We start from the raw sequence: 24,337 nt of genomic DNA, 5'->3' as shown, positions 1-24,337 counted from the left end.
TCATATTCCAAATGAAGTGTTAAATTTTATTTGAGTTAGTTTATTGATGATGCACAAAAGAACAACAGTTGATCCATCTCTTTCCAACAAAAACTAGTAAATCCTCTCGAGGTTAATTTGCAAAATTGCATTAAACTAAAAAGTTTGGGTGATCAATATAAATTAAGTGCCCATGTTGAGTATCACCATTCCAACTCTTCAAGCAGCCTTTTGCATTACAAATGATTAAGTGGACACTTTCAGTTTTACAGAATTACACTGACTTTTAAACAAAATTCAGAATTCAATATTTCTGAATGCCACATTGTACTGTGAACAGCAGTCTTACATTGTGTGATAATTTTCCATCTGTACAGTTCCCTTTTACAAAGTTGGGCAACACAAAAGACATCAACTGCTTGTCCTTCTCTGAACGTGTTCAGCTCCCTAGTCCCAGTCACAGAAGGAAGAGGCAGAGGCAAGTTTAAATTATCCCAGAAAATCGAATAAATGGCTATATTTGGTGTCTTCAAGATGTTTCACCTTCTGTGGGGGATGTAGGTGTTGTTGGAGAGGCCAGATCTGGTTTTCGTGACATTCTGTCCAGTTCAGCTTGAACATCCGTTAAGACAGGCTTCTGGCCTATACAAAAAGGAGGGCACATAACACAAGATTTTAAGCTGAATGTTTTTCACAAGTAGCGTACACAAAGACAGGCCAAAACCAAGGTGAAACACAACAGGTTCAGTCCCACTGTGGGAGATCCATGCAATTCCAACATTAATTACTACAGTACTCTACATTCAAGGCTCTTGCTACCATTAGCTAGATCTTAGGATAAGTTTGATAGGAAAGTATGTTTGCTTACAAGTCTGCAAAACAAGTGTCACAATCAAATGGATCTACATCAACCCATGAGAAAAGAGCAGTTTTGGGGGGTATAATCCCCCACATTTAGCCACCATGTATGCAGACACAGTGTACCTACAATATATGTGAACAGCCATATGTTCTCTGTGTGTGTCGTCTGCTCATACAGGTAGAATGCCATGAATGCAGGACAGAATCTGAGCTGAACAATGATGTGACATCCATGGCTTTCACCTCTGGATCTGCTTCAGCTTCTGTACTTAAAGGCCCCTAGCTTGTTCCTCATAGCATACAGAAAGGACAGTAAGGAAGACCAATATATCCCATATATATGATATGCAAGTAAAAGTTAAGAGTGTGAAAGGTCCAGGTTTTTACAATGTTAAACCTAAGGTTTTTGCTGGCTACCCATTATGTGCCTTGTGCATATCTCAGTGCCATAACTCTATCCTGATGCAATACGAGACAGTTTCCCACCCCACCCCAAGTTCTCTAGCAACCCGGGTTCAGAGATTTCTAAGGCAAACATTTGTGAATGCTTTCCCTTAGGCATATAATCAACTTGCTCCTTGATCAAACAAGGGCTATCTGCACACAGATATCATTACAAACAAGGGCTATCTGCACACAGATATCATTACACAGATATCCACACAGGCAAAGGAGGGATAATGTATTTCGTATGCAGGACTGCTCACATAGTGATCCTTCTTTATCAGGTACACACACACACACACACACACACACACACACACACATCCAAAATGGTTTTGAAAGGATCCATCATTTGTTTTCAGAAAATGACCAAACTCAATCCAGTCCTGCACACCCATCCACTCCCCCATAGCTGAGTGAGACTGTCAAAGGGGAATAGAACCATCTATCTTGGGAATTCAGAGACAGTTAGTACACAGAATACCACACAATCCAATATGCACAGGAATGTATGGAGCCTGGATCCTACCCAGCACCCAACATTATAAGGTGAGATCAGATAAATTACAGTAAGTAATATTTTAAATGATTTTTTTATGTCATACATTTGGCAGTACTGTATAAAGACTCGCTTCAGCAAAAAACTGCATCTAGCTTGGAGTGTCTATTCTATGCAATACCAAAATGTTTTATATACTGTTCTTACCTGACTTTTTTGCAGATGGTGGCAAGTTGCTGCCACCCCCGCCTCCAGGACTCCCTACTCCTCCGGGACTACCAACACTACCAGGTCCACCAGGTGAGCCAGTTTTCTTACTCAGCAAACTGTTGAAAAAGTTAGCCAGTACTCCTTCGCTTGTGGCTCCAGCTGAAAAGAAGTTTCAGATATTTTGATAATGCATATTAATTGTATTTGCACTCTTAAAACATGAAATGGCAATACTAAACACACAGGGCTGGATTCAGATGTAAATCAACTTCTGTTACATTGATTTCAGTGGGATCCGAAGAAGAAGAGGAGTTTGGACTTGATATCCCGCCGTTCACTAACCTTAAAGAGTCTCAAAGCGGCTAACAATCTCCTTTCCCTTCCTCCCCCATAACAGGCTGAGAGACTTCAGAGAAGTGTGACTAGCCCAAGGTCACCCATAAATAAAACTCTGACTATCTTGCCTCATGTTTTTAGGGGTCTCCAGTTCAATTAACTTAGTCTGGATCTAACCCATTGTATATCAAAGTGATTACCTTGCATGCTGAACATAAATGTCAACATTTACATTAGAAACAGTGAGTCACTGCTTAACTACCAGAACAGTTTTTCTTCAACAAACCACATTTCTAGTGTTTACTTAATAGATCAAGCTATTTCTTGCAAGGTCTTAAATAGGGGAAATATGCAATGAACTAGAACTTCTATTTCATTCAATTCACAAGAACGCTTCCTATTTTTAAAAAGAAATCCTCATCTCAAAATTTCAGCAAATTTATCCGATTAAAGTATAAGTAATTGCTTCCCTTAGTTTGAAATTTAAAAGTTATCAATTATTTTAGAAAGGGGGAGGTATGCAACACTTTGCTACTATGATGTCAATGTTTAGAATATTTAGGTTGCAAAACTATTATTGTGTTTTACCTTTCATACTAGGATCTATTTTTTTGGATCCAGCAGGGATGGTTGTAACACTGGCAACATTGGAAGTAACCGATCTGTTTGGTGTCCTAGGGGATCCTCCAGGAACTCTCGGTGAGGTATCCTACATAGAATTAGAAAATACAATGAAGTACCTAGACTGAAATGCTGAGCTGTCAGTTCCATTTTGAGAGGGACATTTCTGAATTATGAGATATTCATAGCAAATAAAAAAAATTATTAGCTTTAGATTAAGAAGTGTCTGGTAAAAAGAAAGCAGTTCTAGACTACTTAGTCTATAAAAGCAACTACAAAAATACTTATTTAAAAGATTATGCAAAAATGCCATGCCACTGCCCCAAACACCCCAGTTTTATCAGATGAAGGGCATTACACAAAAGGCAGGCACAGCCTATGGCAGGCTTTTAAGAAACATTTTCTAGGCTAGGAAAATATGTAATAATTCTATTGGGAAAGAAACAATCCCCAAATTTACTTCATGACATTCACATTTAGAAATTGGCAAAGTTTTGAAATTCACACTTAACAAACAAAACAATGTTGACTAGCGCTGTATTCCATGTCCCCAGAGAGTAACTTGAAAAATCTGCACATTATATGTTTTGGGATTTTTTTCTGCAAAACACTATTAATACAAAAAGCTGATAAAGGCACTGAACTGTACCCGACAAAGTTGTGCAAACAGGATGACTTCGTTGGATACAACCCATTATCAGCCCAACCTTGTACATATCTGAGATGTAAGTCCCATTTTGTTCAGTGGGACTTGTTGCCAGTTAAGTAGGTGCAGGACTGAAGCCTAATAGCAGCAAGCAAGCTTTCAGCTACAGATATCAAAGTTACCAGAGTATTAAATACTTCACCAAAAATGAGCAACAAAACTGGATCCAAATAAATGTACTGCTAAGTTATTAGTATTTAAGTATTTACTACTAACCACTGGTCTTCCAGCTGCAGTAGGTGGCTGTTTTGCTAACAGAGACTGAAAAACAAAATGAAAGAGAAATTTTGGAACAAAAAGTTGTTGGCAAATTCCAACAGAAATTTAATCTTAGTTTAAATGAAATGTAGGTTAAATGAATATGTACCTGTTGCTTCATAAGAAATACTTGGTCATCTTCTGCTACTATCTCTTTCTCATGTACAAACTGCAATAAGGGGGAGGGAGCCATTAAGAGATGTCGAACTAAATAATTTTCAAAATAGCACAATCACAAATATTTACTGGAACAAGTGGATGAAAAGCTCATGAAGATGGCTCACCTAGTGCACAATGAAGCAGCCCATTCATTTGCCTACAAAGAACACATTAGTTGGTTCACCTGGACTGGCTGCCTATGCACTACCAAACCCAGTTTCCAAGTACTAATTATGACCTTCAAAACCTTGTACAGCTTGGACCCAGCCTATCTCTGGAAGTGTCTCTACCCATCTGAGTAATACATTTTTCTTGAGATGTGCTAGGGAAGCCTTGGTCTTATCCTTTATTGGGATATTAAAAAATGCTGTTGAGTCAGGATAGGTCTCCACCTCACAATGGTGATTTACAGCTTTGTTACAGCTGTTGAGATGCTTATCAAGCTCTGCCATTCAGCTTGATTACTAAAGAGATCTCCTATGTTCAAGATATTACGTCTGAATATGCAACACCACTACAAATAGGGTTCACAGGGCATATGCACTGTCCCTGCCTCCAATATTGCTGTCCCATATTGAGCGGGAAGTCTGAAAGGGATTTCAAAACACATTTAGCAGAATGCACTTAAAGACCTCTGTGATCAAGAAACCTGTGTTTTCATGATTCCTGATCACAGGGAGGCTTCTAAGCATGTTCAACAAAATGCACTTAGAAGCTCCTTTCAGACCTCCTTATTCAAGGCAGGAAAGTCAGGGATTGGGCAGGTGGGGCTGGCACATTCAGCCTCACACCCTCTACTTGTTTTCTCTTTAAACATAATGTCTGAATGTGGACAGTAACACTGAATACCAGCTGCTGGAGACAAATGAGGGTGAACTATTGCTTTTATTCCTGCTGAACTTCCCTGAAAAATGGCTATTGTATTAAAAAAAGATGGAACACATGGACTGCTGATCTGATCAGCAGGACTGTTCTTATGTCTGTAATTCAAGATCTTTGCACTGAGGCTCATTATAGTATATTATTAGGTAATGGCATTTTGCCTGCTTTATTCTGTGCAGATTTTTTTTTTAGCTGGCACAACTCCTGCATCTTTGTTGTCATTTAGTGTGAAGGCACATAATAAATGACACTAATTTATTTGACAACCCTTATTACACATTTAGATCAGCTATGTAGACTAAATTAATATAGAGATGGCCAGTTTATTGTTAGTAGTTACGATGCTGTTATCAGTGATAAGCTTCCTTGAGTTGTTGTCACTGCACTGAGCAATCAGTGTTACAAATTCCTGCCACCCCACCGATCACTAACAAGGCAATGTGTTAAATTAAAGGTATTTCTTCTAAACACAGGAAACAGTTACCTTTCTGACCGGAGGCTTTGTTATTATATCCTCAAAATTGTCGCCCACTTTTAAAGTCTGAAAGTTCTCATGTAATATTCCTATCTTCTTTTCATTGTCCCATCCTGCAGGACTGAAAGCAAACACAGTGTCACATCTTGAATTTCAGTTGTTCAAGGTTTGGTTCACCTTCTGTCCAATCCCATCCTATACAAAGAACCCTGTTTCTTAAGACAGAGCAGGAATTTTATTTTTCATTTTAAGTCCAAGATGGATGCTCACCATGAGGTTAAAAAAATTCCTCCTGAAACATAGGAAGAGGTTTCTTTTCTTTTTGCAAATCCCACCCAAAAAATAATAATAAAGCACTTTAGTTTGGAATTGAAAGTCCTTAGCACAGCAGGGAGGAAAAAGATAAAACAGTAGTCATTTTTCCTCTTCCACCTCCTGAAATTTTACCATACCACTGAACTACAAACATTGTTGCAATACTCTTATTTCAGACAGGCTTGGTTCCTGAACAGGAGCACTCTTATTAGGGGTTAGGGATACAATGAAACACATTTTTTATAATGCAAGACACCCAATAACTAAGTAACTTACATAAATACTGCATCTTTTTCCACAACAGAAGCAGATATATTGTAGGGGAATCCATATAATTTCTGGACAATAAATTTATACACGTAATCAATATTCTTATTTTCCTTTACTGAAGTGTAAATAAGTGCTGCACCATCTGAGTTATTTGTTAAAGAAAATGTGGATGTATTTTTCTGCTCGGCAGTGGCAAGAAACTATTCGTGATACTTTAATACTTCTGTAACATTCATCCAGCAGCAAAGTGTTATAACATTAAGTGTGTGATGACATACTTAAAAATATCTGTGTATATTACCTCCTCTTGTAAAACATGCACCAGAGTATAGAAGCCAAACATAGACACATAAACTGTTAGGGGAAAGCGGGTTTGCCCAAACTCTCAAGGGGAAGAGCAATTTCATTTCATCAACAATTTCTGTTAAAAGACACATTGCATGCCTTCCTAATTTTTGTTCTGTTTTCCTACACAAGCCGCACTTCCATGTAGGCATGAAGGCTTCACACCTATACTACATTAGCAGTGGGAACTACTGGCGGCCCCCAGTCTTCTTCCGAGCCCTAAAGTGTCTCCGCATCTGACCCTCCGATGGCCCACCTTGTCTTCAAAGCCCAGCCCCAAAAGGAGAGGTGAGGGAAGGAACTTTGTTGACATTGCTGGTTTTGTGATGTTCTACTAATTGAGAGTCTTCTTCCCCTCCCCGTAGCTCCATGTTGACTTTTCTCATTGGGAGGAGCAAAGGACAAGGAAAGCCAGTTCTCTTAACAGACTTTTGAGATGGAGAGGGGAGAGCAGAATTGGTTGTTTGCATTTGTTTGTGTCTGATAGCTCTACCTACCTAAATGCAAGGGTTTAGTCATAAGCTGAAAAATGTTCAATCACCCCTGTGATGGACAAACTTGCTGCTATCTACACGGGATATAGCTTTTCCTTCACTGAAATATCCTTTACATAAAGCACCCACCTTAACTTTCAAATAACTAGGCGCTATCCAGCTTCCCATCTCGGCTTATAAGGCACATGCCTAGCTGTGTTTATTTCCCTGAGAGTCTTGGAAGCAGAACAGGATACCAGTAATTATTGCTGTGCTTAATACTGTAATCACTATGTTTCAGTTCTGGTGTGAATGCCAATTACAGAATAACAGCATTTGTATCTGCTTTGTCAAAACTAACTTTGAACAATATAATTGCTATGAAACGGTAGTAACAGGGTCAGACTCCAAAGAAAAATAAAGCTTCTTCTGCATGCCCAGGGGATGTTTTTGCATTGTATTTCTCAAACAGCAGCTCTTCATACCACACAGATAGCCACTTTGGAAATAGACTATTTAAAATGCAGTTTCTGATATAGATTACCACTTGAAGTAAAATATTCCCCTAGGCATGGCCAGGTCCTTGGGCATCCCTGAAATAATTCTGGGCCATGGCACATAAGTGCACCACCAAATATGCTTTGCTCATCAACTCTCACAGAGCCATTGGTTCAGACAACATTATATCCAGGCTTTGTGAGCTGAGATAGTAAGTTTTTCGCCTGTATATTAAACTCTTACACTACTCTAACAAACAAACCAGGAAGCCTTTAACTGACCAGTCTGCAAAATGGGATATTATGGTTTCAAGAACAAACCAAGATATTAAACCAATTCAAACTATACTTTAACCTAGTTTCCTGGTTTGGATGAAATTGGAAACTATAGTTGATTAGAGGTTTATTGGTGCAATTACAGAGGGTCTGTAAAGGCCGTTCATATCTTAGCTTAGTAAACAGAGGGATGATCATCTAAACTCAGCACTTATCACTATCATTCAGATTACATGAGAGTCCAAGGCTTGCAGTGACTTGATAAAAGATGACCCAGCAAGTCATGGGGCTTCTCAGATTATCTTAATCCAGTTGTAATTTTAATAATAAATCTACATTTTAAAGGATACATTGTAAACAAAACCGTCGGATGTGCGACTGAATGAAGTCAAAGTGCTCATCTCTGTAATCGTGCTCTTTTTCCAGCAGGCTAATGGCATCACACTGTGGAGCAATAATAATAATAATAATAATAATAATAATAATAATAATAATGCAATTTCAATCATGATTGCACCTGTAACTTACCATCATTGCAATTATAGAAATTCCCACTATTCATATTAGCTATGAAATATATAATCCTTGCATTTTACTACATCCAATGTGAAAAACATCTGTAGAGATATCTTAATATTTCTCTTTTTCTGGAATCTATTCATGAAGGCCAGGATCCAAAGAGCTACTTCAGCACATTCCAGGGCTACAATGCACTCAGCAGCATTTTTCATTCTTTCTTTTTAATGGCAATCTCTCACACGCTGTTGCCTTGATGCTACATTAGAAACTGAAAGTCTCCTAGGGATGGCTTTAGGAATTCAGGCTTCTTGGGACCTGTGGAACTAATTTATGGTTCTTGGGAACTTAGCCTATTAAGATTTAGAACATAAAAAATTGAAATACTGTACAAGAGATATAAATAAAAACCTGAACCAATATTCGGTATTTGGAAAAACTTGTAAAAATATTTATAGGATAAAATATATTCTAAAAAATTTTTCTAGTATGCATTTTCTTACTGCATGGGAAGATTGATCACCCTTCTCTGATATAAAGAAGACAGGTGATAAAATATAGAGAATAAACAACAGAATATTGGGGGGGGGGAGGTTCCTCCTGAAAAATTCCAATGAACGTCTCAGTTTAAATAATAACTTTGCTGCACTCCTTGACCCACTTACTAGAGACTAATGGTTCTTCCAGACAACTTTACTCAAACCTCTATCATAGCTTAAAACTGCCATTTTCCTCCCAAGGCCTCTCCATAACTGCTTTACTTCAACTCTGGCACTGTTTAAAATTATAGCTAAATTTAACTTTTCAATGTCCCTCCCTCCTTGCAGAACTCAAACTTCTCCCTCCTTCGTTCTTCAGCTGCCTCATGTGAGAGGGATAAATGACGTGGAGCCCTCAAGTATTCCAGTTTACTCAAACCTCCACCGTTTTCCTCAGTTCCTTCTATCCCTGCTTCACTCAAACTTCTGCCATTATTTTAAACCACGAGTTTTCCCCCTCTCAAGGGTTCTCCCTTCTCACTTCCATGCCATGGCCCTACTATTGTGCAACCTGCCTTCACTTTTGTTCCCCTATCCTGCCCTGACTTCATGCAAATCCAGGATTATGATGTGGCACTACAACTCCTCCAATGGGTGCTACGCAATGACATTGTTACATTTTTATTATATGGCAAAAAAATGGTTAAAATAACTTTCTAATTTTTAATATAAAGGCTGCCATCCATTATACAGTCTTGCGGAATTCAGGCTATTAATTAAAATCTATACCTACAGTACAAAGCATCTCCGTTCAGTTGCTCAAACAATGTGTTAAATATTACACTTGAGAAAGTGAAGAATACTTAAGCTGATGGAAAACCAATGTGCAGTATTCAAAATGGTTTTATTTAATAGAAGCTTTCCCACCCCATTTGAAAAAATATTCTGCAAGCTCTGTTTTCCTTGTATAGCTATGTCTTGTTACTTGAAATTTAAAATCATTAAAAAAAATATTCTGATGTACAAACATAATCTGAAACATGAAACAAACCTTTGTACAAACTACTACTACAGGAATGCCTAAGTTGCATGTTAGTGTATCGGCACCCAGCGGTAAAATGACACTGTCATCTTTGTCCTCCTGTAATGAAGTATTTCTCCTCTGTGGAGAAGCTGGAAAGTCTTCCCCTGGTTCTGTGTATTCCTGAAAATCTCTTACAACTGAAATAAGAAAGAAAAAAATGAATCAAGCAAGTACTTTGTTCCTGGGAGTCTGTATTTATACCAAAAACTTTTTATTCTATTTAGCTTTGCCAGTTTTAAAATGTCAATTTATGTTTTCCTAAGTACTCAAAGAAGTATTAACATCATCATTATTATTATTATTATTATTATTATTATTATTATTATTATTATCATTATCATTATCATTATCATTATCATTATCATCATCATCTGTATACCACCCTACATCCAAAGACCACATGGCGGCTCACAACATAAAAATACAAAATGAGTACACAAAATACATAATAAAAACAAAAACAAACCAATAACCCCCTCCCACAAACACAATTAAAAGGACATAGGGATAGATAAACAAACAAACAAACAAACAGGGATTCGAGGAAGCTGCAAAATTTTAAAACCAGTCTTTCAAAAGAACAATGTTAATTCAATTAATAGTTCTAAACATTTTGAAATATACTCTACTTGTAACTAAGTTCTTCGGCACAAGTTTATACTGCACAATAGACAGCAAAAGTTAAGAACTAAGGCAAGCTAGTTAATAGATAAAACATATATAAATATAAGTAGATATAAAGTGGCAAACCCAAACATTTTAGGGTTTTTGTTTTTTAATCATGAGGGCAGCAGTAGTGATTTTATTTAACCCAAATTCTGTAAGGTTTATGTCAAATACAGGATGTAATAGGTTATCGAATTTACATTCTTAATGTTTCAGTGAAGACTGGTAAATCTAGAGTCTGGCATTTTAAAAAGATGCTAAGTTACCCAAAAAACAAAACTCTCAACAATACTGGAATTAACTTACTTCTGGACCCCAAACTAAAGATACATACAGCAAAAAAATCCTCCCATGCAGATCTTTTAGGCACCTTAAACTCCCTAAAGGCCAGCTTTATTACTAATTTGTTTGGCTTTAAGCCAATATTGTTTTGTGCTGGAAATTCCAGAATTTAGATTGTATCCAAGAAAGAAGTGACGAAAGCTGTTTTGTTGTTGCTGATTTGTACGTTTGTCAACAACACCTATTAGTTTCAGTGGATGGTATATTGATTGGTAAGTGAAAAGTAGATGGTAAAAAGACAATAGAAGCATATGGAAGGGAAGACCATGGGAGCATTTTGCAGCAAAGATGCAACGCTTATAAGACCTCATAAGGCCTCTTCTGACAACACATGCAAGCTTCCACTATCATACCACCACAATCTTCTTTTGGGATTAATCTAAGAAGGATTTGTTTGTTTTTTAACTATAGAGAGCCAACTTCTTCTCAGCAGCTGGAATCTTTAAAATATTTGTATTACAGTTTCATACAAATTATCAAAACAGTTTGCAACAATTTAAATACAGGAAGAACACAAAAACTTAAAGAGATCATATTTAGGAAATGTGTACAGATAGTAGGGCCATATAGTAGAGCCCATATAGTAATTACAAGGAACTGACTAGTTACATTAAGAGGCTCAGTACACGTTATGGGCCAAAGGTACATGTCAAAGCACAAACAATATTTTATGAACCACTTCAGAAAGGTGTGATTTGGGAAAAGGAGCTGGTGGGGACAAAGCACCTATTCCTTCCTAGTATTTATCCAAGTCTGAGTAATCTTCTCTTGAAGCTGCTTTGCTTTAAAATTAAAACAGAGGGGTGAAAAGACGAGAAACTCCGTTTTGGTACTCTTATATGCATATTTGTATGTAACATTTAAACCCCCCGAAATATTTATTTCAAAGATCACTCCTTTCACTAGCTTGCAATGAGGGCTATGCTAATGCAATGTCTACTTCAGATACCTGCTACATAATGCAGAATGTGTACAGCAGGGGCAAGGAACCCTCACCCATCCACCCTCTAAATATCCTCCTAACCATCAGCTGTTGAGTAGGGAAGTAAAGGGGCTGTGTTGTGATGGTGTGTAAAACATACAAACAGCTCCTTCCTCTGCAAGAACATCAGCTGCAGAAGGGAAAACATATTGAGAGAGTGAGTGATGGGCTTCCTCCAAATATACAAAAAGTGCCCAAGTAATTTGCAATTGGATGCAATTTTTGTGATGCAAGAGCATATTGAAGTTGGTGACTCTGTTCACAGTTCACAGTTCAACTGTATTTTGATGTTATTTTAATTCTTGTGTTGCAACTGTGCCTTAGGTAAAGTCAGAACAGAAAAAAGCTCACCAGCACACTTTAGCAAACGTTATAAAAACAAAAGTCTATGGAGAAAATTGAAAATGAAACCCGAGTAAATACTAAAAATTAAATATATACTTCCATCTCGAAAAAGAAAGACTTTTGTGTGTGAATGTTATGATGTGTTAACAATGTGTAAAAGGTAAAGGGACCCCTGACCATTAGGTCCAGTCGTGACCGACTCTGGGGTTGCAGCGCTCATCTCGCTTTATTGGCCAAGGGAGCCGGCGTACAGCTTCCGGGTCATGTGGCCAGCATGACTAAGCCGCTTCTAGCGAACCAGAGCAGCGTACGGAAACGCTGTTTACCTTCCCGCTGGAGTGGTACCTATTTATCTACTTGCACTTTGACATGCTTTCGAACTGCTAGGTTGGCAGGAGCAGGGACCGAGCAACGGGAGCTCACCCCGTCGCGAGGATTCGAGCCGCCGACCTTCTGATCAGCAAGTCCTAGGCTCTGTGGTTTAACCCACAGCGCCAACCGTGTCCCAGTAACAATGTGTAGGTCTCATTAAAAACACTATTGAGGCTGGAATGCAGTTCCTGTCAGCTTTCCACTAGAGTACAGTAGTGCCTCGCAAGACGAAATTAATCCGTTCCGCGAGTCTCTTCGTCTTGCGGTTTTTTCGTCTTGTGAAGCACGGCTATTAGCGGCTTAGCGCTATTAGCGGTTTAGCGGCTATTAGCAGCTTAGAAAAGGGGGGGAGGGAAAAAACTCGCAAGAACTCGCAAGACGTTTCGTCTTGCAAAGCAAGCTCATAGGGAAATTCGTCTTGCGAAGCACCTCAAAAGACGGAAAACTCTTTCGTCTAGCGAGTTTTTCGTCTTGCGAGGCATTCGTCTTGCGGGGCACCACTGTAATGAAGTCCTTGGCCTGAATTTAGTTCTTCACCCCTGCGTGTACAGGGTACAGTGAATTTAGAAGGCAAAGCATTTCTATTTTCTTTTATACAGGAAATTTCTATCCTAGGAAGCTGCTTAGAAGAGTATGAAAAAGGTATGAAAGCAGAGCCTTCCGAAAAGTCAAAGCAAAGGTGACAGTGGTAAGACCTCTGCTAAATAAAACTGCTCTTCTTACTAATGTACAGAACTTACTGTTCTCCTTCACCATTTTCTACAAAAATAAACAAATACCCTGAACTATATGAGAAATAAAAATATTGCACTCAAAATGATTAAATTGAGTTACTATAAAATTTGTTGAGCACAGGTTTTGATCTTCTGGGTGAAGAATTTGCATTCCACAGAACAGAGAACACCCCCCCCCATGCATCCCTTCCAAGCCCGCTAAACTTAAGCATTACATCTTCACTGTTCATTTTTCCAGCTGTTGTTTATCATTTTAAGAATTGTTTATCAATTTAAGATTTATTGTTAAACACCATTGACATGCATTGCACTTTATACCTCCAGGTATAGGGCGGTATATAAATTCTAAATAATAATAATAATAATAATAATAATAATAATAATAATAATAATACACAATATGGCAGGGCCCTGTCTCAAGGAGCTTACAATCTAAAGGCTGGCACAGGAGACTAGACTACAAAAGAAAAAAAAATGGAATCAATTTCCATAGATATAGCAAGCCATGATTCTGCATGAGTAAGGACTTCTCTTTTATTTGCATATCAAAAACTATATAGAGAAACTCTCAACAGCTCCATGCATGCACAAAATGAGCTGCTGTAGCAGAACAGATTTTAGTAATATTTGCTTTCAGAAGTTTTGAGCCTATTGAATCACCCTCTCCACATGACTAACATTTTAGTGCACCCAAGTCCAGATAACATTTCAGCATTATTAAAGCTAAAAGCTAAAAATTATCAGAATTTAAAAGATGTAACTAACTTTTTTGCTCTGGCACTGAATTTCATATAACAAAGTTTTACAATGGATTTAAAAATCTTATGTTGACAACAAATATTCAACTGAATCTATTATCATGTGCTAAACCATGACATTACCAAGACTGGTTGCAAAGATAATGCTACATACATTAGATACTATAGTTATATTATAATGAGAATTCGCATGGTCAAGAGAAACCCCTTATAAAACTGTTATAAAGCATAAGAGTGAATATAGTTAAATCAGCTGACAAACATGTTGGCATTACATTTCCTGTAAGAGACAAACATATCACAAAAGCGTACATTTACACAAAGATGAATTCAATAAATATTTTTCTAGCATCTATAAAGTGTATGTACTCACTTTTTTGCTCCATTTCTTTCATTTCTTCAGGAGGGATTTTTAGTTTGTCAATATGCTCCCTTACAACACTTGCCCATTTTTGTAAAGAGTCTAAAGCAGCCCATGGCTTAGACATGTCCACCACCAACATAATCAAAGTGTCCTTTAGAGAGATAGCTTCCAATGCAAATTTAAGTAGACCTTTATGATAGAGGTCACCATCCAGTATCCATACATTACATCGTGTCTGATCTGTAAAAAAAAACATAAATAAGGTGTTCTTAACATGTACCATAGTTTATTATCAGTGGACAATATCCAAATGAGTTATTTTCACTCATTAAAAACAATGAACTTATTTAAATGGCTCTTCTTGAAATATGACTACAATTGGTACTCACTGCTAGTATTTATAAATATACTATTAGAATGATAATGGTTAAAGGTCAAAACTCTTGAATGAATTTGGATAGCAGATAGTTCTCAAGCACAGTTTTAAAATCTTTTGACTAGCAATATGCCTGGTGAGACAATCTTGATGTTGATCAGGTTTCTAAAGCTTGCAGTATTCTAAGCTACACAATCTGGAATCTTAAGTGTATTTCAGAAAACAAAAAAAGGAATTTTAGAGAGTGGAGAAAGGAGGGAGAGAAGGAGAAATATAAAAGGAAAAGGCAGGAAGACTAATGGAAAAATAGGTTGGGAAGATTTAGGATAAAAGGGGAGAAGGGAAATGGGAAGTAGAAGGTGAGAGACCAGAGGCAAAATTAAGGAAATATTACAAATTGAGGACTTTTTTAATTTAGAAAAGGCAAGTAAGGGAAACCCGCTAACCCAGAAATAGTACCTCAGGTTAAGAACTTTGCTTCAGGATGAGAACAGAAATTGTGCTCCGGCAGCGCAGCGGCAGCAGGAGGCCCCATTAGCTAAAGTGGTGCTTCAGGTTAAGAACAATTTCAGGTTACGAACGGACCTCCGGAACGAATTAAGTACTTAACCCGAGGTACCACTGTAATAGAAGTGTACAAGTGTGGAGAAAGTCAATAGACAGTTTTCCTTCCCTATCTCATAGCACTAGAACTAGGGATCATCAAATTAAATTGAAGAACTTCACACAATGTGTAGTTAAACGATGGAATTCGCTCCTAGAAGATGCTCTGATGGACCGCTTTAAGGGAAGGTTATCCAAATTCATGGCTATCTAGTCCTGATGACTATGCTACTTCCTATATCAAAAGCAACATGCCTCCAAGTGATAGTTGCTGGGGTTCACAAGCAGGTGAATGATATGCTGTTTGTGATTTTACCATAGACATCTGGTTGGCCACTGTGAGAACAGAATGCTGGACTAGGTACCGTATTTTTCGCACCATAGGACGCACTTTTCCCCCTCCAAAAATGAAGGAGAAATGTGTGTGTGTCCTATGGTGCGAATGCAGGCTTTCGCTGAAGCCTGGAGAGTGAGAGGGGTCGGTGCGCACCGACCCCTCACGCTCTCTCCAGGCTTCGCACACCTCTCCGCAAGCAGCGGGAGCCCAGCGCTGGGCTCCCGCTGCTTGCGGAGAGTTGCCTGCATGCTGAAGCCTGCGCGCGCTGAGCTCAGCGCGTCCAGGCTTCGCGGACCTCTCCGCAAGCAGCGGGAGCGCTCCCACGGCTTGCAGAGAGCTGCCTGTTTGGGGGCTGGGGTTGGGGGAAGCTCTGCGCCTGGGGGGGAAATAATTTTTTCCCCTTTATTTCCCCCCCAAAAAACTGGGTGCGCCCTATGGTCTGGTGCGCCCTATGGTGCGAAAAATACGGTAGGTTTTTGGCCTGATCTAGCAGGGTCCTCTTTCAGTTCTTATTCCACTCTGGTATTGTTAACATCACTCACCACCACCACCCAGAAGCCCCCACTCATTCTCCCTGAAGTCACCCTCCCCATACCATTCGTCCTCCTTTGCCTGCAAACTCCCTTCCCTGAACAGAAAACAAGGAAATGCAGTGATAATAAGTTGGAGATAGAATCTGGAAGTTGCTGACTAGTGAAAATGCCATACATTTTTAAAATCTGGAATATTCCCAAGCAATGAATAATTACTCACTGTTGTTGTTATCAGAACTGGTACTTACCTTCTCTGTCTTCATCGTGTACATTTAAGTACAAATATTCCATTCCTCTTCCTTTCTTGTATTCAGCAATTCCCCGAAGTTTTCCAATTAAACTTGTTTTACCTGCACCATCTTCCCCTGGAAAAAAGTTTAAAAGTGGACTTTTTTAATAACATATATGAAATATATTTCTTGTAATATTTCCATTTCAATCTGTGAAACTTACCGGTATTTCGCTTTAGCACACTTGGCCCAAATAGTAGTCTGTAGCAAACATTGCCATGTAGACATGACTTCTGTCATGTGTACTGCATTATTAGCAAGAAAAGCACATGAACAAGTCCTGTTGCTGCTATCTTATTTGTGCAGTGGTACCTTGGGTTACATAAGCTTCAGGTTAAAGACTCCACTAACCCAGAAATAGTGCTTCAGGTTAAGAACTTTGCTTCAGGATGAGAACAGAAATTGTGCTCCGGCAGCATGGCAGCAGCAGGAGGCCCCATTAGCTAAAGTGGTGCTTCAGGTTAAGAACAATTTCAGGTTAAGTACGGACCTCCGGAACGAATTAAGTACTTAACCCGAGGTACCACTGCAGTTTTAATAATACATATAAGGAGGTATTGTGGGCCCCTCTGCCGCCATGGGGAGGTACAGCAAGGCCCTCTGCTGCTTCGGGGAAGCGCAGTGCACCCTCCACCACCACTGGGAGGTATGGCAGGACCCCCTGCGGCCGCAGGAAGGCATGTCACAGCCCTCTGCTGCTACGGGGAAGCGCAGCACACTCTCTGTCACTGTGGAGATGTACGGCGGGACCCTCTGCTGCCATGGGGAGGCATGGCACACCCTCCACCGCTGCAGGGAGGTATGGCTGGACCCTCTGCCCCCGCAGGGATGCCCAGCAAGGCCCTCCGCCCCCGCAGATATATATCATGATATATTGAGATATTGTGATATTTTGGTGGTAATATGTCTAAGAAATGTGGGTTTTTGACAGGCAAGTAGTCAGTTTCTGAGTGGTCAGAGAAGTCTGGCAAAGTTCCCAGAAGCTTCACTGTCATCCCCACATTTCAGATCTTTTACACATTATATATGCAAATCTTCTGTTTTCTAGGTGCTTTTCTGCATATATTTTCTATAACATTAATAGGAACATACAACCCTTAGAAGACACTGACTTTAACCTTTCCCTACCCCCAAAAAAATCTCTATCAAGTTAGTCTGTATTGCCCAATTGGATGTGTCACTAACCTAGAAGCAGAGCAACAGACACTTTTGAATATATTTTATAAAATATTCTCCACAAAATATGCAATTCCTAGTGTTTTTAAAACAAATTTGCACCAGTAAATTTCAGATAATAAAGTTTTAGTATCACAAATATTGATAAAATGTTTTGGGTACATAACATTTAAATAAAAACATAGCTACAAAGAGTCATTTTTAAAGTTAGTTGCAAGGCATATCTGCTCAGCTGAGATGTAAGAAATTTAGGTTGCTAAACCACCGTTTATTGGCCCAAGAACACATACATTCCTGCATTTCCCTTCTAACCCCTTGCCTCAGTTCAATACCATGTTAGGAAGCAGGGAATAAAATCAGTTTCCCAGTTAAGATGTAATGGGAAACAGTGGCTTAAATAAACCAAAATGTCAGCACTGAATCTTGGAACACAAAGAACATGCAGCCATATAATTAATTATTGGGCAGATAAAACCATGGTTGATCAGTTTGAGATTGTTACATCTGTGCTAGCCATGAACAGATGAGTTTATTTCCAGTCTGTGCCAATTCTGCATGTGTTTATTCATGAGTCTGATCTGTCCCATATCATCTTTGACCTGCATTTTTTTAAGTCTGTGCAAAAGATTGTATTTAAATTGTACTTAAATACATAATTTATCTCAATGGACAGATTTCATGCTAAAATATGCATTTAGGTACTTTTTTGAGCTGAGAACTAGAGAAAAGCAAACTCTGAAGAATAATTATGGTCTAATCTATTTATTAATTCAGGATGTGTGAATTGGGTCAATTCATTTAAAAATGCAAACCCAATGAAAATCTCCTCCATCCCTATTCTGCCCTATGCCTTAGTGTATAAAAGAAACTTAAATATCAATGGCTATCAATGGCTACTAGCTGTGCTCTGCCTCCACAGTTGGAGACAGTATGTTTCCGAATATCAGTTGCTGGACATCAAAGGGGGGAGAGTGCTCTTGTGCTCAGGTCCCACTTGTGGGTTTCCGACAGGCATCTGTATAAACACTGGGAGAACAGGATGTTGGACTAGGTGGATCATTGACCCAATTCAGCAGGCTCTTATGTTTTTATGTCATAAGAGTAGCAGAAGATATGCCTGCTGGTATTATGTAGTGCTTATAACAACCTAACCTATCCTCATGTAAATAAAAATTTCAGTATAATCAGATGCTATGGGGAAAAAGCAGTCAAGATAAAATGCCTTTTAACAAAACGGGTTCAATTCTGAGGCACATACACTTCAAAAATAAACTTTGTGCTCTCCTATAATACATCATCTTATTAAAAAAAACCCCAATACTATTTGATGAGCATGAATCAAAAGAAAGAACAATCATAAGCACCAGTGTAGACATGCTTTTCAACTTCATAAGCACAGTTAAGTGGTTGGGAATGAGCCATGAAATTGCATACTCCACCACCAGATCCCTCTCTATCACTTCATTCCACTTCTCTTTATTATGGTGAAGCTTTGCACAGGCACCAAATCTAAGCAAAAGGATAGCTAGAGTTCCCTGTTAATTAATACAACTAGGGTAAAGCGGAAACCCTGACAAGCCCCGCAAAGTGGCTTGCCTGGTGGGGTGGAGGTGCAGCAATAGCCTCCTGTGTCAGCAGAGTTGCTGCCACCTACCAGGCCAAAGAAGGGAAGGGGCAAGATGGCAGCAAGGTTGGGCCACACTGGCCAACCTCATCCAGTACTGCCGCCAGTGCATCCACACAGCCCGAACTACACCCTTCCTTCTGGTAACGGCAGTGACATCGCTGCTGGGAGGCTACTGTTCTGGTTGCACCTGACAAGCTCCATAGTTAATATTGGTGCCAATAAAATACTTAACTGAGGGGTATGGATAGAGAAAGAAATTGCTCCCAATACAAGAGGAGCCTTGGCTGACCAGTTTTTGAGCATGCTTGCAATAGTGAACATTTTGACTACACCAGACCCTGGTTAACTAAAGCAGGCAATGCTACCATCACATTGGATTTTACAACTTCACTGGCCATCCTATAGTCATGCATATCTAACAGGGATCTATAATGATAAAAATAATTAGTACCTTTCTCATAGAAAAGATCTTAATTTAAAATTTAAGACAAAATAATGGTCAAGTAAATGGTTTAATAAAGTTAAAGGTAAGGTAAAGAACCCCAGGGCAGTTAAGTCCAGTGAAAGGCAACTATGGGGTACGGCGCTCATCTTGCTTTTTAGGCCAATGGAGCTGGTGTTTGTCCACAGACAGCTTTCTGGGTCATGTGTTCAGCATGACTAAACTGCTTCTGGTGCAACGGGACACCGCGACGAGTGCCAGAACGCATGGAAATGTTGTTTACCTTCCTGCCACAGCAGTACCTATTTATCTACTCACGGTGGTATGCTTTCAAACTGCTACGTTGGCAGTAGCTGGAACAGAGCAACAGAAACTCATCACCATCATGTAGATTCAAACTGCTGACCTTCCAATCGGCAAGCCCAGGAGACTCAGTGGTTTAGACCACAGCGCCACCCACCTCCCATAAGTTATAAATAAACATTAAATGGCTTAATAAAGTTATAAATTACTGAGAGTGTAAATATAAAACTTAGGATGTTCAGAACTAAATTTCCAATGAACTGACAACTCTGCTCGACCAGACCTATTTAGTCCAGCTTCCTGTTTTTCATAGTGGTCAATCACATGCCTTTTAGAAGCCCATAGGCAAGACACGAGTGTGATAGCACTCTACTGCTATTGTTTATCAGTGATTGGTATTCAGCAGCATATTGCCCCTGGTGGCTATATACTATCTCCTCAATCAAACTGGTGCCCATTTATAGTCTTATGCCCAATGAATTTGTTTAATCCCCTTTTAAATTATGCAAGCTGGTGGACATCACTACATCTTGTGGTAGCAAATTCCAAAGTCAACCATGCTCACTTTTTTCCTAGACTAAAAAGTCCCAAATGCTGTCACCTTTCCTCATAGGAGAGTTGCTCCAACACCTTGATACTTTTGGTTGCCCTTTTCTGCACCTTTTCCTGCTCTTCAATATCCTTTCTGAGGTGCTGTGACTAGACTATTCTGTGTGGCTGTGCCACATATTTATATAAAGGCATTATAAGATACAGTAATTAGATTCCTTTACCTAATGGATAATTTGCCCTTTTCACAATGGGTAAAGGGGAGCTACTTACCATGACGCCCCAAATCCCTTTCCTGGTAAATCATGGCCTGCCTCCCCATCAGTGTATGTGACATTATAGTTTTTTGCTCCAAGGTGCATCACTATACACTGAACTGCATTTTCCATTTTAATGCCCATTCACCTGGTCTGGAGATGTCCTCATGGAGCTCTTTGCTATCCCTTTTTGCTTTTACAGAATAATTCTGTGAAATCAGCAAACCTGGTGACCCCACTGCTCACCCCAATATATCATGTATGAACTTACTAAAAAGCACTGGTTCCAATACAGATGCTTGTGGGGCTCCACTTCTTATATCCTTCCATTGGAGCACTATCCATTTATTTCTGTTCTCTGCTTCCTATTCTTTAATCAGTTACCAGCCCATAAGATATAGCTGTGGGGTGACATCATATCCCATGGTTGTTTATGCATAACTAACTCAATGAATTCATTGTCATGGTAAAAAACTAGCACAAAAACCAGTAATTTTAAAAAGTTAAGTTTATGGGAACATCAGTCTATCAATGGTTACAACAAGGCATGATAGTTACAAGTGCATTATCAATATCCATGCAGTCTATTACCATGCTTTCCCACTATGTTCTTTTTGCAAGTTTCCCAGAAGCACTTGACCAGCCAGTGTTGAATACAAACCAGTAGAATGTTTGGATCTTTGATCTAACTCTTAAAAAAAGAGTTCATACTATGTTTTTTATGAATGAAATAATGTAAATAATCCATGCTAAATATCTGTCATTTTGATTTTTAAAAATCTCTCTGCTACAAAAAACTTGTAGTTCAAAGTAAGAGGGCTATAGCATGTTATTGTGACTATGAAACATTATGTATTTTTAGCTCTCTCTATGGCCTTGTGTACAGTCCTTTCACATTCTATACTCCATGTTTTGCAGAACCATGTGTTTCTCTCAGTTTTTAACTTTATTATTTACCTTCATAAATTGCCCCCCTTTTGTCACATAGAACCTCAGGGCAGTAAAGACACATAATGAAACTATGAAACAATTAATTTAAACTTCATTAAACCAATGAAGTGCTCTGCAGCAGCATAAAAAAGTTATGCCCACTCAACAGATTTTCCTCAAATGCCTGTGCGAAAGTATGTGTTTCAAGCGGTTATATAAAAACTATCCTTGAGGGTAACAGCTTTTTCTCAATAAGAGAGTTCCACAAACAAGGGTTTGCACAGAGAAGATCCTACCTCTGTATTACCTCTCCTTCCTAAGCTTTTCTAGTAAACTAAGAGGTAAATTCCTCCTTGTACACTGCTGTTCTGTAATATCTAGTAGTACAGTAGTGTGTTTATCTACAACCAGTATTCACTGCAAGTACGTAGAATTTCAAGTGTTACAGTATTCTCATCAATGTCACCCCCAAAGTGTGAAAACTAAGCCAGGAGTTGCTTGAAAAAGCCAGCTGGAAGGATTACCCACATGTGGGTCTACTCATAAACACTTTAAGATTACTGTTTCAAGCAACAAGCTTATTGAGAGCACCATATTGCAGGGGAAGCTAGTAAGAGAACTAACTTCTCCAAGGACAAAACCCAGAACCTATTCAGGGACACCAGTCAGTACAAGATGAAGATAGCACAAGACATCCCATCAAAGAAACAAAAATAAACCAGCTGATGCAGCAGATGTACCCTAACACTCCCAATTTTCTGTTTCTCCCAAGCACCCCAATGAAAGCAACACCTCTAAGTGCCAAGAAAGAAAAAACAGAAGGAGGTGCTAACCATATCAAATGGGTGGAGCCATGAGGGTATAAGGCAAGCCAGCAACAGAGAGGCAGGCTGATGCTGACACATAATGTGACAACAATGCCTTTGGCAGGCCTTATGCATATGGGCAGAGCTCACTCCCCTAGCCTGCCAGCCAACAAACAGTAGAGGCCTCTATGGATTTTGGAAGTCAGGCTTGAAGTACCACACAGCATGCAGCTGTAACCAGAAACAATAAGCAGAAAAGGGATTTAAGCCCTGTGCCGATAGTGCATTTCCAGTTCTGCGGAAGGGAAACTGCCAGTTTCTGCACAAGGCTGGGGGTGGGTTGGAAGGCAACGGTGCGATCAATGAACCACTGCGGATGCCCCTCCCTCCTGCACAGCTTACAAACACAACGAGGTCCACGGCCAGCAATTCGGCGCGCACACCCTCCGCCCTCATTAACAACAAGTGAAAACGATCGCAAACGGGAAACGAGACGTGCAGGCAAAAAACAACAACAAACAGAACAGAAAGAAGGCGAGGAGAAGAAAGGGCCGCTTACCCAGCAGCACGACGTTTTTCCCCGGCGGCAATTTAGACCTGGAACGAGTCGACACCTCGCTGAGGATGCAGGACCTGCAGGGGCAAACAAGAGAAACGAGGGAGGCAGTGAGGAGGCAGGAGGGAAGGTCCAGCGGGAGAGAAACAAGCTCCTGTCAAGCGGAGGCGAGGAGAAGCAGCGGGAGAAGAGGATGGGCAAGGTGGGGAGGATGGGGGGAGAAATGGAGGAAATGGGGATAGGGAAGTGGGGAGAATTAGGGGGAGATGGGAATAGGGGGAGAGATGGGGGGTGCTGGGGGAAGATGGGGGAGAAATGAAGGAAATGGGAGTGGGGGGAGATGGAGTAATTGAGGAGGGGGAAAAGAGTGGGGGGTTGAAATGGGGATGGGGTGCAGGGGGAAGATGGGGAGAGATGAAGGAAATGGGAGTGGGGAGAATTAGGGGGAGAGATGTGGGGGGATGGGGTGTAGGGGGGAGATCGGGGAGAAATGGGGGTGCGGGAGAGATGGGGAGGTGAGGGAAATAGGGGGAGATGTGGGGGGGGGGAAAGAGGGTGGGGGATGGGGTGTGAGAGATGTGGGGAGAGAGGGAGGAAATGGGGAGGTGGGGGGGAGGAAGAAGAGACAAACCTCCCCCGCCCACCTCAGAGAGGGAGGACCAGCAACATGGCGGAGGGGGCATTAGAAGGGTTTTTTTTTCCTTCCCCCGTTCACGGGACGCCCCACTTAAAAACAAACAAAAGGCGGGGTGGGAAGGGATTCGGGAATCCTCCAGGTGCGGGAAGGAGGGCGAGGAAAGCACCTTTGCCCGCAAGGACTGGAGTGCAGGTGGGAGGGGGGGGATAAGAGGAATGGGGAGGAGCTACCAGGTAGTAACGGTCCCTCTCTGAGGAGGCGAGGCGACCGGGTGCGGGTGGGGGGGGGGGCGTCCTCAATTACCATAGATTCTGCCCGTCGTCCTCGTCGCCACCCGCTCGCGAGTCCGCGCCGCCGCCGCCGCCGCCGCTACTCGTGGCGTTGAAAGCGGCCGCAGCCCCGTAGCCTGAGCCCAGCCCCGGCGAGGAAGAGGAACCGTAGGAGCCGGCTCGCCCTCCTATCGCCGCCGCCATCTTCGCTGTACACACGCGCGCGCGCACACACACAGAGTCGCAAGAGCGCGCAGAGGGCAGGCGCGCGCCCCTCCCGAGGAAAGCGCGCCGCTGACGCCGACGCCCGACGCCTTCCCTTTCTCTTCAATGAGGGAGAAAGAGGAGCGGGGCCGGGCGGCCGACACCCGGCGTTGCCGAGGGACCCGGATGTAGGC

At 40.6% G+C, this 24,337-nt stretch overlaps 1 protein-coding gene across 1 annotated transcript; it reads right to left on the bottom strand.

Moving 5' to 3' along the window:
* Positions 1-24,337, bottom strand: DYNC1LI1 (dynein cytoplasmic 1 light intermediate chain 1). Its single transcript, XM_081883331.1, has 13 exons — positions 23,974-24,337; positions 23,037-23,110; positions 16,346-16,462; positions 14,258-14,488; positions 9,653-9,822; positions 7,957-8,050; positions 6,022-6,157; positions 5,440-5,551; positions 4,024-4,083; positions 3,873-3,917; positions 2,918-3,038; positions 1,991-2,152; positions 1-621 (listed from the first exon to the last, which is right to left on the bottom strand). Exons 1-13 carry the CDS (start codon positions 24,141-24,143, stop codon positions 509-511), a joined length of 1,605 nt encoding a protein of 534 aa, XP_081739457.1. The 5' UTR covers positions 24,144-24,337; the 3' UTR covers positions 1-508.

The sequence above is a fragment of the Podarcis melisellensis genome (assembly GCF_964234715.1).
Source record: "Podarcis melisellensis genome assembly, chromosome: 12".
In the NCBI taxonomy this organism is placed as follows: domain Eukaryota; kingdom Metazoa; phylum Chordata; class Lepidosauria; order Squamata; family Lacertidae; genus Podarcis; species Podarcis melisellensis.
The sequence above is the reverse complement of the archived record's forward strand: the minus strand, read 5'-3'. Positions and strand labels throughout refer to the sequence as shown.